This window comes from Leptonotus elevatus, chromosome 9, assembly GCF_054856555.1.
Source record: "Leptonotus elevatus isolate MCC_2025b chromosome 9, RoL_Lele_1.0, whole genome shotgun sequence".
NCBI lineage: Eukaryota > Metazoa > Chordata > Actinopteri > Syngnathiformes > Syngnathidae > Leptonotus > Leptonotus elevatus.
In genome coordinates, this window is record NC_141247.1 from 9,766,754 (window position 1) to 9,782,133 (window position 15,380).

General features: G+C 38.4%; 1 protein-coding gene across 2 annotated transcripts; it reads right to left on the reverse strand.

The window, feature by feature from the left end:
• Nucleotides 1-8,102: 8,102 nt before the first annotated feature.
• lman2 (lectin, mannose-binding 2) lies at nucleotides 8,103-14,827 on the reverse strand. 2 transcript variants are annotated; one of them, XM_086085635.1, is made up of 8 exons: nucleotides 14,575-14,827; nucleotides 13,215-13,333; nucleotides 12,790-12,907; nucleotides 12,067-12,146; nucleotides 10,516-10,677; nucleotides 10,320-10,434; nucleotides 9,495-9,614; nucleotides 8,103-9,192 (listed from the first exon to the last, which is right to left on the reverse strand). In XM_086085635.1, the coding sequence occupies exons 1-8, from the start codon at nucleotides 14,708-14,710 to the stop codon at nucleotides 9,032-9,034; spliced, it is 1,011 nt and encodes a 336-aa protein (XP_085941761.1). In that variant the 5' UTR covers nucleotides 14,711-14,827; the 3' UTR covers nucleotides 8,103-9,031. The 2 variants fall into 2 exon arrangements, with proteins under 2 accessions (XP_085941761.1, XP_085941760.1); XM_086085634.1 differs by lacking the exon at nucleotides 12,067-12,146 and adding an exon at nucleotides 12,199-12,281 and having other exon boundaries at nucleotides 14,575-14,826.
• Nucleotides 14,828-15,380: the final 553 nt, after the last annotated feature.

Below are 15,380 nucleotides of genomic sequence, written 5' to 3' on the forward strand. Positions count from 1 at the left end.
AGTGTAGCTCAACAGTCGTGCTATGCTAACACTGGTAACCTAGAGCAGTGGTCCCCAACCTACAAGACCACAACTTTCACAAACCGGCAACCAAGTGGGAGTGGGGGGATGCTGATTAATAAAAAGCTACAACAACAAACGTAAATTTGCTATGTATTTGTATATGTAGCTCAACAGTAATGCTAAGCTAACACTGGTAGCACTGAACCACCTCATGGTGTAGCATAGTGTTGGTAGGGCCATGGCATGTACTGTATCTGTTTTTTTAGTTATATCTTAACTAAAGTTAGTTGGTTAGTTAGTTAGTTAGTTAGTTAGTTAGTTAGTTAGTTAGTTAGTTAGTTAGTTAGTTGCTATCATACAACAGAATAATAGTTTAACCAAACAAGCCCGATTTCACACTTGTTAGTAAATGGAGACGAGATCAGTATTATCTCGGTATAGCCTACATACTATTTGAGACATTTTGGTTTGGTGGTGTACATGTGATTTTACTAAAACATGCGCCTCAGCTCAATAAAGGTTGGCAAATAGTACTCTGATTTCCCACCAACACCGCATCATATTTTTTCAGAGTGCACTCAGTGGAAGCGGCATGTTGTGGCTAATTGTGCGACAATTGATTCCATTCCACACAGTGAAATAAAATTGCTTACATACCACCTGAAGGATCAAATCAATTCCATTCCACCTGAGAATGCAATTGATTACATTCCACACTTGGATGAAAAGAAAATTGAAGCAGGCGCCCGCAGAGAGGGAACAGTGAGCATCTCGTCACCCGATCTGGCGGCGTTCCGGCCCACCGCCTGCCTGGAGATGGACAGATAGCGAGAGGAAAAAGTACGGAATTGGTCACAGGCCCTGAATGGAGTCCTACTGGCTTCCTGGTTGTCCAACTGTTGATGTGTCCGTCAACAAGCACAGTGGAACGCTGACAAATACATTTTAGGGGACTATTGAAAAAAAATATTTATTATATTATATTATATTATATTATATTCGATTATATTTGTTTAGTTGATTAGGTAATTCTACAACTTTTATGTCAAAAAACAACATGTTTATATAGTTTTATTAAAACAGTATTTTTCCCATAATTTAATTCAAGATTGTGCTGACTTTCCATTTGCCATGTCCACCCTGAACACTTGATTGTACGTAAATAGCCTTTTGTTTGGACTGCAACTGTTGTGCTATTGGTCATCCTTGGGAGTGGGGGCATCTTTCAGTTATGTAGGCCTCTCCTGCACTGATATTAAAGGGAATGAGAGCAACTGCCTCCATTGTCCGGTAAGAAGTCGAAGGGACGCTGAAGGGAAGACACAAGCAGTCAGAGATAAAAAGTCAGGGCACTTTGTACTTTGTAAAATTTGCTTATTCTAAATGCACAGTGCATATTTCTCTCTCTCTCTCTTTTAATGTTCCGTTTGACAATAAACATACACAGGGAGGGGCATTAAACAGCTTGAAATCTCTTTTGTGATGAAATTGACATTTTATTTAGTTTTTTTTTTTTTTTGGTCAAACAGCTGCTTATTGTGAAGTGAGTTGAATTGAGTTCGCTACCACCATACAGTGCTAATCTCTCAAGTGGCTCACATCTCAAAAAATGGGTAAGTCAGATCAGGATGTATCCGTCTCTCAAGGTACCAGTGTCATTTTGTCTGCAAGGCGAAAATTATTTCATTTGATGTTTCCTGTTGCATTACGGCACAATTTAGCAGATGAGCTGAGTAGGCCTGCCGCTTTATCGGTTCTTATGTCATGACATGACAAATGTAATTTGTTTTATTAATATTATTAAATTAAATTGGTTCACATAAGGTTAAGATAGAATTGTGGGATAAGAGTGCCTTCAAAACAAAAGTTCACATAAGGATTTACATTAAAGATTATGGTTTCCCAAAGCATTGTGAGAAATACACTGCCTGGGTACATGAACAATAGAACACAATTGTAAATTAAGTGTCAGTCAATCATAAGTGTTGTTGTTCTTTGTCAGTTTTGAAAGTCTTTAGAGGAGCAACATGGTGCTTTGTGTTATGAATTCTGAGCAGTAATTAATTGCCTTTTTTTTTAATAACGCCAAATAAAACAACAAGATTACAATTCACAGGAGGGCTTCTTTTAAATAAAAGTATTATGCAGATGGTGAACGAACGTGCTCAAGTGAAAGAGACTTTTAACGAGGTGAAATGAATTCTGCGAGATGGAGAGATTAGCTTAGAGGAAAGAGAAAAATTGAATAAACGAAGAGAACCAGAAGAGAGAATGAACGATGTCGGCGTTGACAAAATAATGACAACAAGCTGCGGAACGACAAGGAGGAAACTACCCCACCATATTTAAAGCTCTCTGGGTGAAATAACACTCAAAACTAGTTTAAACAAACAAAAAATATAGTGTTTAAACGTGATAATATCACAAATGTTTGGGGAAAAAATGAACAACAAAAAAACGACAAATATAATACAGTAGTGTGTGTGCATAGGGATAAAAAGACAGATGGTACATGAAGCAGGAGGGAGGATCTGCTGGTCCAATTCTTGTGTGTGTGTGCAAACAGCATGTCACAGGAAATGCGCACTGTCGCACAAACATACATGATTGATCACCATCTCGAACCGGGGGTTTCTTAACTATAACCCCTAAATAAAATGCTAAATAAAATGCTTGGCTCTCCAAGTGCCACCATAACGACCATTATTAAAATACAGCAAAAATATTAGGCCCAAGTGTTCATCCAAAACCGGGCAGAGGTTTTCTTCTTAAAAAGTGTTTTTAATATTATTGTTAGCCACTCTAATGCTATGCATAGTTTGAAAATGAACACAATTCTTAAATACAGAAAAATAAGAAACAGGCAACAGAAAATTTCACAGAAATAAAGGTTTGAAAACAAACAATTCGAGATTAAATACAAATGTACTGTACATAAAGTAAATGTTATAGTGTACTAATGGTCCTCAGAAGGAGAAATAGAAATGGTTTATCAAGAAAAACTGCATCCAAAAGCTTTTTTGGTTGCACTTGTTGTTATAATAGCTCCCGGAGCATATTTGTCGAGACGCCATGACAGCCAGTGTTCGCAGCCATAGAGGGCTGGAACGGATTAAATGCATTTCCATTCATTTCAATGGAGAAAGATGATTTAAGACGCGTGTGTTTCAAGTATGGTCCAGGAAAGAGTTAAACAGATTTTTCAAAGCACCACTCTACATCATTGCTTGAAAGGAGGACAGAAGAAAACCAAACTCAAAAGTAAAGTTAAAAAGACAGCAAGTAGGACGATGTCGCGAGCTGACACAAAAGCACAAGAAATAAACATTCAGCAGTCGTCCTTGACACCCCCACCATCACCATCTCTTCTTCTTCCTCCTCCCTCCTTTCCAAGTTGATGTTCGGTACAGCGACCTTGACACCTTTTGATTTTGTTTTCCCAACGTGCTCTCTGCTATGAGAAAACACACAAGTAACCTGTGGGTGTGGCATGCGGGACTCAATCGTGTGTATGCTGTAAAAGGCAACGGACAGACACATTTATTGGTCATTCAGGAAATAATATGACGCCATATATAACTCCAGCCAAGTAATGATTTGACCCATTTCATGTCGTTGGTAGACAAAAATCAATCCAGGAAATATTCTGTTCCCATGCATGCTGTACATAGAAAATGATCAAAATATGTATAATTCCAGATAATAATCTTCCCCTTTTCTTGCTGTAGGTGGCAATGAAATCACATCAAAATAATATGTCGCCATGCATGCTCTAGCATACCAGACAAAGTACAGCCTGGGGACCACAACAGGCCTGCCATCAGTTTCTTAGCAGCCCTCTTGGTGACCATGAAGTCAAAGCAAAATCCAGTATATGCAGTGACTTTATTTTGAAAGCTGTGCTTTTAATCTGCACACGTATGGACGCCAGTACTAGCAAGGTAATAAGCAAGAGCCACAACTTGTGTCTGAAGTGTTGCCAACATGGCAATATTTTCACTATATTTCGAAACTTTTCAGACCCAAAAATGACATCAGTGGTCCAATTCAGCACTCCCAAAATCGACACTTGCCGTTAAAGCAGCGCGTCCCAAACCAGCGGGTTACAAATTGAAATGTTGTCGAAAAACACATCATAGTCCAAAGAAAGAAAAGAGAAATTTGATCATAAGGGTAAATGCTCAAGGTGTATACAGCGATTTATCTACAAAATATGTTGTCCAAAGGTCTTTAGCAAGCCTCATATTCACTTACAGTATTTGAAAACATATCAAAGTGTACACCGAAGCACTCACGTAGCCGCGTCAACCTACGGTTCCAGTTTAAAATAACATTCTTTAACCTCCAGGATCCCTCGCCATACACTGGCCAACGGCTTCTTGTTGTGCTCAAAAGTTTACATGCCCTCGTTCTTTTTACGGCTAATTAAAAGTGAAAACAGCCGCTAATTAGTTTGGATTTGGTGAGTAGCAAGTGGTCTCTGGTCTCAGATCTCCCTGAGATGCTACTGTGTCACGTTGATCTGTTTACTCACTCCTTTTCAGCCTCAGTAGCGTCATCAAACGTCTTTGGAGTCAGCTAATCGGGAAACCGGCGTCATTTTTGGTGTGAACAAAGAAATTCTCCCCCCTCGGGTGCTAGCTCCGTGCCACCTGAGCTGATGCTAATTTTGCGGTGTGCAAAAGTCTTTGCCATTGTTGATATCCGATTAGCATGTCTGATTTCAGGCTTTTGAATGAAACTGCCTTGACTGTTGACTGGTGGTGATAAATAGCCAATATTATTCCAGAAAAATACAAGCAGATGATTTTTGTCCACATTCAACAAATGATAACTCAGGAGTAAAACGTAGCAATGTGCTTGTTGTTGGCTTTTTATCTTCTTCTCTTTTCTTGCATTTCAACATTATTTCACAGATTAAATGGAGCTATTATTCGGGTGGTGGCAAAGCCGCTTATTTCCCGCCATGTGCCACAGTCTTCAACAAAGTGTAATTTACATGTAGCCAGCACACGGCATCTCATAACACACACAACTTCACAACTTTTGCATGGAACAAAAGTGAAAAGTTGTGTCAGTGTGACAGTCTGCAGCCATGAAATCTGACCACAATGTATATTCAAGCTAAGACTAACAACAATAAAAACCTGAATCAAAAACAAATTATCATTAAGATTAAATAAATACCACAAAAAATTATAGAAAATAAAAATTGTAATGTGTTTTTTTTTTCATTTTAATTGATTTAATACATTTTATTTAGAATGTCATCAAAAAATTTAAGTAAATGTAAAATGTATGTGTAAAATATAAAACAGTAATACATTTTTTTAATATATATAATTATTATTTTTTTTATTTCCCCTGTACAGGAGTACTTTAAAAATTTGCAAATAAATAAATGTCATTCTGTTGGTATTATTTTCATTATCATTACAAATAGTGCAATAGAAAATTATAATTATCCATTTTTAAATATGTGTACTTGTGTATATGATTACATCACAACATGAAATAGCCCTAAATAAAACATTTTATTTTATTTTATGATTACAGGGCTACAGATAGGGTTATTTTGCCCCTAAAAATATTTGGGATAGATAGATAGATAGATAGATAGATAGATAGATAGATAGATAGATAGATAGATAGATAGATAGATAGATAGATAGATAGATAGATAGATAGATAGATAGATAGATAGACAGACAGACAGACAGACCAGTCCTGAATAAATGAATAAATAGAATGTGATGTTCCTTTCAATTGAAAGTCACATCTGTGTTTGTTTGGTGTTGTTTTTTTGTTTTTTGTCACTATGTTGACGTGATATCCTTGGAGAGCAAGAACAAGTAATTGTTGTAAAAGACAGGAGGAGGAGGACTGAAGATGAAAAAGATGATCAAGGTTTACCACGAGTCAAAATAAGCAAACTCTGTGTCCTGGGAATAATTGTGTCACAACATTGAAAGGACGTCCATGTCCATTTTTGACATGACAAATTTTTCATGGCTAATCAACCGATGTAATTTTTTTTTAATGTGCAAACAAATATTAAATTTGATAGCATTTTGAGAAACAAAATTACTTCCTTTAAAAAACACTTTTTTTTATTCATAGAAATCTGAGTTATCTTATTTTCTTTATTATTGATATTATAGTTTTGTGATTTTTGTAAATGCAAGCATATATTTTATTTCTAAACTGTTTTTTCCAAACAGACACAATTTTCAGAAACAAAAACAATACTGTGCAAAATATGAAAATGTGCAACCATTTTGGAATTTGGCTCTAATATACAATGGGGATGTTTGATATCAAACTACTTTTTGAAATGTTCAATATTTTCAGAAACATTTGACATGTCAACCGTGAAGTGCTGAATTTTTGAACATTTACTGTCGGCTACATTGAATAAAAAAATAAATAAATAAAGTAACATTCCCTCAACCTCTCACCTCCGGATAAACAATAAGCATTTCTTGAACTCAATGGGTCATTTACACGCTTCCTTAACTCACCCAAAAATAATCATGTAATTATCAAGTCCAGTGGTCTGAAATGATAAAACAGTTCTCAGAGGATGAACGCACCTTTATGGTCTGCTCTGTCTGAAGATCACATATCCACAATCGCACGTGCCATCTGTAGAAGGACACAGTCATATCATTCATAAAAGAGTCATCCTTATTCATTTATTGAAATAAATAAAAATACTAGTTTGAAAAAAAATTCTGGTTCAGAAGTGAATGTGCATACTGGATAGGCATATGGTGTATTTTCTGCAAAACTATATTACCATCTAGTGGATATATCGTCAAAGTACAAATGTCACATTATCTGTTCTAGTCAGTGGATAAATAAATAGTATTACTATAAATGGCACAAAGGTAAAAACAAAACAACGCAATAATGTACAGTACAATATAGTAAGAGGGTTCATGGCAACTTAAATGTTGGGGGAACCAACAGCCACATAAATTACATGGATGACAAAATATGTGCATCTGTATCCTTTTTTTTTTTTTTTTTTTTTTAAACCAATGTACAGTATATCATCTAAATATATTTAATGCAGGTAGGGATCCAGGATATCTTTCTTTCCCCAGGGCTAAAGTGGAGTTTCACCGATAGGGGCTGAGACTAAGATTATTTACAGATTTTTAAAATATATAATATCAAATACAATTTTGGAGAGGCCACACAAGTTTCTGACAGGGCTATAGCCCCCACCTATCCCCGGTGTAGCACCATTCCTGGTTTCATGATCTACTGTATGTGTGCATGTCCAATCCAGCCTTCAAAAACAAAGGGTTTGTGATAGAGAGTGAATAGATAGGGGGGGATGAGACAGTGAAGGATGAACCATGTTAATAATCCCTACCTTTTTGTTTTATAAACTTTTTTTTAAACAGTATCAAAGAATAGTGTCAAATAATTTGAGCTAAGACCCCCCAAAAAAGTACAGTACTGTATGTCTAAAATGGAAAGAGGAAAGTAGTCATAAACAGCTGGTTTTCCTGAACAAATGGAGGAATGAGAATGAAAGAAGGGTAGCATTAAGTACGTCTAAGAAGGGCTGGAAGAATAACATGCAAATCTGAGGGAAGGGAGGGAGGTTAGGAATTAAAAGTTTCCAGTTGTCCCCCACCCAACCCCCTCCCATCTTTGGCTAATGAGGTAACTGTGTACCTTATAAATGTAATATTTACAGGACTAAAATGAACGCATTATGAACTTAGCACAGGTATTTAGCCTTGTTAATTTATAAGTTCTTATACTAGGCCTCGTGGTCGCATTTAGGCTAACAAGAGTTTAGGCAACCCAATTTAACGTGTCGTTTGACTCGTTCAGAAGAGCACAAACAAACACAGATGTGAATTGACAATTCCGAACATCCAGGCATTTCTGGTAGGCAGATTTTTATAGTAGAAACGACATCTCATCGCATTTTGAAATCAAAGTAATGCTCACAATTCAAATTATAAGGGTTTTCAAAGAGTGGAGTGTGTCATTTTACAGAGTTGACCGCCATTTTTGATTGTGATGTAAGCTCGGAATTGTCAATTGTAAAAAACAAAAAACTATACACGCGTAAATATGTCACAGCCGTTGAGACTTTTTATTCTGGTTTTCCATCCTCAGTGCTTCCTGGTGATAGCCTACAGGGGGCGATATTGCTGCAAAAGAGACTCCCAACAGCAAGACGTGCTGCTGTCAAATCAACTTAAATGGAAGACACATTCAGTAACCAAACATGTAGAACAAAGCCACAGAATTCAATTGAGTAACGCAATAATCATATTTCAGCACATTTCCCCCCCCACAACACATGACACTTAAACATTTACATCTGATTTAGGTCTTCTTCCATCTTTGTCAAAATTGGCCAATGGTAAACCATGGGAACAATTTGGGGAAATTCTGAATGCATTGATTGCAGTCTGCACACAAACTTGTTTATAACTCGTGAATCCCAAGCCTGAAAATTGGAAGCTGGTAATGCTTGTAAACTCTTTGTTATATCCCAAAATGTCATTTTGGAGCGTCAGAACACTTTTTGGGTGGTGATATGTATCCAGACACCAAAATAGAACCATTTTAGCTGGAAGTTGAAAGAAAATGTCTGATTTTTTTAAAGTCTCAACAAAAATGTTGATTATTTAGTGGTTTTAATATTCTCGTTAGAAAGTAAAAGCCACTCGAATGCTTAAGAGATGGAAAGATGACCATTTTGGCTCACAGTCAAAATCAAAATCAAATGCCTCACTTTGAGGATGGCAGTAGAAGTTTGAAAACACTGATGAGTTAATAGAAAGAGTGGTGACTGTTTAACTAGCAGCAAAACAGCCAAATAAAAAAATACATGAAAAAAAAAATAGCAGTGCTTCCATCCAGGTTAACAGTACAATCTTTCGACAAAAAAAAAAGGAGAAAAAGATTCACATTAAAATGTGCTTCAACAGTTCACCACCAGCTCCCCTCCCACCATGGGCTTTTCCTCTGATCCTCCCTGGGCCAGTGTCTCTCAGTAGAACCTCTTGTTTCGCTCCTGACGCTTCTGGAAGACCACGGCGCCCACTACGCCACACACCACGATGCCCAACAGCGCACACAGCAAGAGCAGGAACACCTTCCAACCCGTCAGCGGCGTGCCGCGGAAGTTGCCCGTCGGGTCGTCGATGTTATCTGTGGGGGAAAGGGCGATATCCTTTTTATTTTTTTTTGTATGTCATTGCGCTAGGGTTGGGCAATTCATTAATTGTATTGCTTTTTTTTTTTTATGTGTTATTTTTAGCAGGTTTTGTCGAAAGTGTGTCTCTGTTGATAAGCACTGCCGACACTAACAATCGGTCTCCACATGTTCAACCAATTTGGGTTGGTACTAACAAGTATCAATTTTTGCAAAATGATTTCTTTATTGCACTATAGATTTTATTGTAAGGCCTTATCGGCCAGCGTGACATCGCATTGACGTCCTAACGACCAACCTTTGGGAGACTTGAGCAGGTTGACGCTTGGCTCAATCTTGGTCCAGTCCAGATTCTCTTCCTCAGGCGTGTGCTCCACCATCAGCTGGTACAGCTTCATTGAGATGATGTCATGGTTGTCTGCCACAAGGAGGATAGACGTTAAGATACACCGCCCACTTTATTAGGTAGACTGCCAAAATCTACAACCACGTCCAGAATGCAGGTTAATTCCGATTTTTTTTTGTGTGCACCCATTAACTAATCTTTTTATGCAATGTAAACAGTACAATTCCGATGTTTTTTTCTTTTCTTTTTGTGTGTGAATTGTTTGGGATGATTGTATTTATCACATTACTACCCCTGACCACCACCACCACCCCCAGTGGCTGTCCTGAGGGCCGCCACCCCATTGGCCCTGCCATCTGCTCGCCCCTGATTATTATTATTATCATCCCCAGGTTGGCTGGCAACCGGTTCAGGGTCTACATTTGTTTTTATTGTGATGCTACTATTATTTTGTTACTATTTTGTTCTGTGACTTTATTCTTATAAATTAAAAAAAAAAAAGGTAATATTTTAACTGTTGTCCTCATAATGAACTTTTCCATTGTAATATTTCAATTACTCCACTTCCAAACACATTCCAACTTTTTCTCATGATGTTACTATTAACTACTGTAACTTTTTTCTCTGTTACATTTTTAATCTAATGTAATCTTGTTTGACTTTATTCTGGAAACATTCTAACAGAACTAGGCAATTATATATTTCTTTAAATAATATTACTATTCTTTCATTCTCGTGACACTACGACAAAATATGTTGTCCGTAAAAGTGACAAACCAGAAAGATCTCCAGTGGCTGCTGAGGCGCCAAAGAAATATCCCGTGGGAAGACGAACGCCTCCGATGTCGATGCATTCCTTCCACTCGTTCTTGTCGTCCACGTCCATCATCACCTGCAAGGCGGCGACACCGTGTCAAAGGCCAAGACCGCAGTGTTGAACCAGTCCAGTACACAGTCGTCATACAATACATACGGTAAGCCTCCCTTTGGAGTAGCGGATGGCGAGGTAGGTGTCAACCTCTCGGTTGCGGATCTCGGCCGAGCAACCTCCCAACTCCGACAAGCGTCCGTCTCTGCCATGGTCGTAGCTCACTGAGCCGTTGTTCACCATGGCAGAAATGTACGGGAAGGAACGCTGAGGACACCAATGAGAACATGGAAACTGTGACGTATATGTGAATTTGAAATGCATGTAAAAAGTGAGCAAAAATCCTCAGATGATGTTGCAACATAAAAAAGTAGCAATGGTTAAAGCAACATGGTAAAACCCAGAGACCATGCAAATATAAAATTTGTTTTTGCTGTATGGGTCAAATATGATACCAGGCAGCCAAAATCTCTTAAGTCGAGTTCTGCTGGCTGAGTTTTGTGTACTCTTCACAGATCTCCCCAAATTCTATATGGCTAAGCGAAATCGGCTAGACCAGGTCATTTTTTGAGGACGCCCTAGAAACAACCAAAATGACCCCAAATTGACCACCAAAACCAAAATGATAGACTTCCTGTGTCTTTTGGGTTCCTCAGACTTTTTGTGTGTAATTTAAAGTTGCTATCTAACATACTCAAACAGCCATTTGGACCCACAACAACGAAACCACCTAGAGCCACAAAAACATCTAAAATGAATATAACACTGGGTGCCATCAGCCATAAAGAAGTATTTGCAGTCTTCTCAAATTCTTGTTTTTGGATTGTGAGAGGAACCCGGACAACACAGAGATAAACGACACAGGTCCATGGAGAACATGCAAACTTCACAGAGGAAGGCCAGAGTCCAGATTCAAACCCACAACCACTAATGGTACAGATGATATATATTTGCTAAATTATAGCAAAATAGAATATTTATTTTACCTGTTTAATCAGTGCACAGTGTTTGCACAATAATACTATAAGATGGACAGACATGTCTACAACTACAAGTGGATTGGCTGACCCAAGCCACTGTTACTGCGATACGTCAGGACGTCTGCCATATTGGATATGACAAATCTGCCTGTCAACTACTGCAAGTACAGTAAATGTACTGAATCAAATAGAGTGACTTTTAACAAAGTGTACAAGGTTTATGCCTCCCACTCACACAATGGATCTTCACAGATTGCATCACCTTTTGCACATCCAATATGGCAGCTACAATGACACGTCACAATGTCACGCAACAGTGGTTGGAATGCATGTTTTGAACAAACTAAACATGTTTTAATTTAGGCTTAGGAGATCATCACATTTAGAATGACTGCAGATTTTCTAAATTAATGAACTAAGAAATTATATTAGTATATTTTATAAAGCCACAAAGCACTGCAACAGAAAGATAATAAAGAGTCACAGGCCGCTCTGAAGCCAAGCGTTGCCGATCTCTGTTGCTTGCTATGACAAACTGTTTCAGAAATAACCCTAAAATCGCCGCTTCAAACCAAAATGGCTGACAAGAACATAAAATGAGTGGAAAACATGGAGTGGCGCTTTAACTTAAAAATGAAACTGGCGACAGCATGCTGACGAGAAGGTCAGCACTCACGTCGGCCGATTCATCGTTTGAGTAGGTATCGATAAAAACCGCCAGGCCGTGGAAGATGGCGTGGTCGGAGAAGACAGGCCCTGAAGACAAAGGAGGCGGTCAATGGCAGGGGGCCATGTGGTGTACACTTACGTCCATGCCTTGCAGGTCGTTGCGGAAGGTGTCCAGATAAATGGACAGGCCCAGAAACTGATCCTGGTTCCCAAACACCGAGCCTAAGATGGAGGCAGAGAGCGTGTGACACAGTAGTAAGATCGCGTGGCTACTTCAAGTCAATGAGGACGAAGACCTTTTCATGACCAATAAATAATTAAATAAGAAATACATGGTTGTACTGTATATGACCACGTGTCCCAATGTATGTGTATGTTGGCTCTGCTTTCTTTACTGAAGTTGTCATCTTGCTATTAGCCTACCAACTGTTGGCATCATTTCAATTCTCATTATAAATGTGACAGCGCAAGACATACAATCTATATCAATCTGACATTAGGGCTCAACACACCTGGCCTATGGACATCAGCATGTCAGGCTGGTAAAAAAAAAAATGACGGCGGCCATGCAGGACAAGCTGTAAAATCCTTGCCTCAGGTTATTGGTAGACAACTGTTGGCATGTTAGCATTTTATCAATTCTCTCACCTGAAAATGAGGCCTTAAAAACTTACCTCAGAGTTCCACATATAGCAGCTTCAAAAAGTACGAGACCAGCAGACATGCTTACCTGTGTGCAGTCTGTCTTTTGTGTACCACAAAGCGATGCCGTCACCGTGGAGATTCTTCTTGCCCTGCCCATGGATTTTAAAGTGGATGTGCATCTCCCAGTCTTTCAGGTAACATGGCTGTATAACAAGAAACCACAAAAAAATCTGTGAACGCCCACTGGAGCTAACTTCACTTTATTTTTTGTTTCATTACACAGTTATAAAAGAATATAAGGGTTGTCAAAAGGTGGCTCGGGCCCCACCGGTTCATTTGCTGCTGTCATTTCACTATAATGTGCTACAGACAGGTAACATTACAGGAGTGAGCTGAGGGGAGAGTTCTGACACTAAATGTTATAATGACATTGTTAAATTTACAATGACCCAGCACCCGTCTTGTTTTGGCAACATCCAGCGCAATAAAAGAAAAAGAAAAGGTGCTCACGACTGTATTCCAGATGGAACCCTGCTTGCTTCTTTCATCTGGAGTGAGTCGCACGTACGAGCTGGTCACCAAAGTGCTCCCCGAGAAATCCCACTGGCTGGACGGGCTGCTGCCCACGCCTAATATACAAAACACAACGATGAATACAACACAACACATTCCCATGATCCCCAAATCAGTGGAAATAGCACACAGCGTGAGATTCAGTATGATGATTTGAAACAGTGACTTGAAATCTTAATGCTGCCACGAACCCCGAACTCTAGTGTGAAACCATACTGGCTTAGCTTGGAATCACACTTGTTTGAAACCATAAATATTGCCTGAAATGTCTGATTGTGAAATGCTTACTTAAAAAACGAATCCTAATGCCACACTTGTTTGAAACCCTAACCCAAATTTGAAACCCCAATTTAAAGTATTAGCCTATTATTGAAAGCCTACTTTGAATCCCTATACCTTGTTTAAAACCCTGGCCTAGGCTTAAAACACCAATTTTAACCCTCTAACCCTAACCCTAACCCTGATATTTTTACACAGCAATGTTGATTTTTATTTAATTAATTGTTCAGCCCTTCTTAAAGCCCTAGCTTAAAACTTTATTTTGACACAGTGCTTGCTAAGGGGTGAATTGATTCAACTTCTACATTGAACTTATATTCATATGATCCAGCTGCATCATCAGTGCTCCTTAAAAAGAAATCCATCAATTGCAACAATACAGGAATTGACACATTAAGCATGGCAAACTTTATATAGAGGTGTGTATGTATTACATTTCCAAGATACACACTTTACTTCACTTTTATATACATTTTTTTTTCTTTCAGTAGCACACAGCAGTCATACATCTTTATCTTCCTCTAAAACTCTCCCTTTATCTACTTTCTTCCTTGTATCCCATCTCAATTTCCTGTTACGAGAGAGCGTGGACACTTGTGCAACCATATTACCATAGTCGATTGTTTTTTACTTCCCCTCTCGAAAGGCTTTCTATTCTCTTCAATTGGGTTGTACAGGTTATAGGACAAGTTAATGGTGGAAAATGTCTGGATCTTATCTTGTCATTTTTTAAATATAACAACATCCAGACAGTTTTAACAGGAGTGTGTAGATCTTTTGTTAGATCCACAGTACGAGTTTATTCTGCAAGCCTCATACCTGCCTGACAAAATTACCTTCACGTATTTAATGGATCGATTAAACTCATTGACAACACATAACAGCGCCATCATTAAACCGTTACAAATCGGGTGAAAATAAACCAACATAGCAGTTTAAGGATATACACCGGGAGAAAAAAAACTGTAGCCGGAATTATCAATGGAAAGCGAACGATCTAAAGTTGACGTCTTCATACCTTGGTAAGGTTTCATCAACGAGTGTTCGCGTTTAAGGTGCTCCGCGTTGCCATCTGTAATGTCGCCGCACACCACCCTTAGCACGGCCGCGAGAAGGACACAAACACGACCAGCAAACGTTCTAAAACTCGCCATGTTGCAACAAAATGCCTGTTGCCAAAAGTAAAACAAAAAATACTCCTCAAAATACGCGACTCTCAAACTCCATAAAGAAGCCGGTGCGTCTGTTTTCCTCTTCCGGAATGAAATCACCAACACAAAAACAGTCCTCTCGTACTTCCTCCCTAATGGTGAAGAATTTCTATTTTTAATATATACTCACATGTTCTTAATATTTATATATATATATAAATTTCAATATCCAAAAATGTACATCCGAAATTTAAAAAGTGTTTTATTAGGGGAACATTGTCCACCATAGTGTGTTTCTGTAGAGAAAGGTACAAGGGCCAATCAGAGACAAGCACATCGCAATAGAAGCCAATCAGCGATAACCTGTGGTTCAAGTTCACGCCACTCGATGGTAGTAGATGGCAGAAGGAAATATTTGGGTTGAGTTGACGGCTCGGAAACCAGGGTTCTCAATTATTATTATTAAATTGTAATACATGTTGAGAGTAGTAATAATGAGTTTTGGAACCCTAACCCTGGCCATAATTTGAGTACTACCTAAATTACACAGGCTTTCATTCATTCATTCATTCATTCTTACCCCGAAACTCTGTCCCAGGCTTATTTAAACACTAACTTAAAAACCTAGCCCTTGTTTTAAATCCTAATTCTGCATTGAAAACCTGTTTGATTT

Excerpts from the sequence above, each read along its gene's own strand:
- lman2 (XM_086085634.1), bottom strand. The coding sequence starts at position 14,710 with ATGGCGAGTTTTAGAACGTTTGCTGGTCGTGTTTGTGTCCTTCTCGCG. Across the intron at positions 12,282-12,789 it reads AAAAGACAGACTGCACACAG|GCTCGGTGTTTGGGAACCAG; the intron begins GTAAGCATGTCT and ends CCTCCATCTTAG. Across the intron at positions 9,615-10,319 it reads AGCCACTGGAGATCTTTCTG|ACAACCATGACATCATCTCA; the intron begins GTTTGTCACTTT and ends TCCTTGTGGCAG.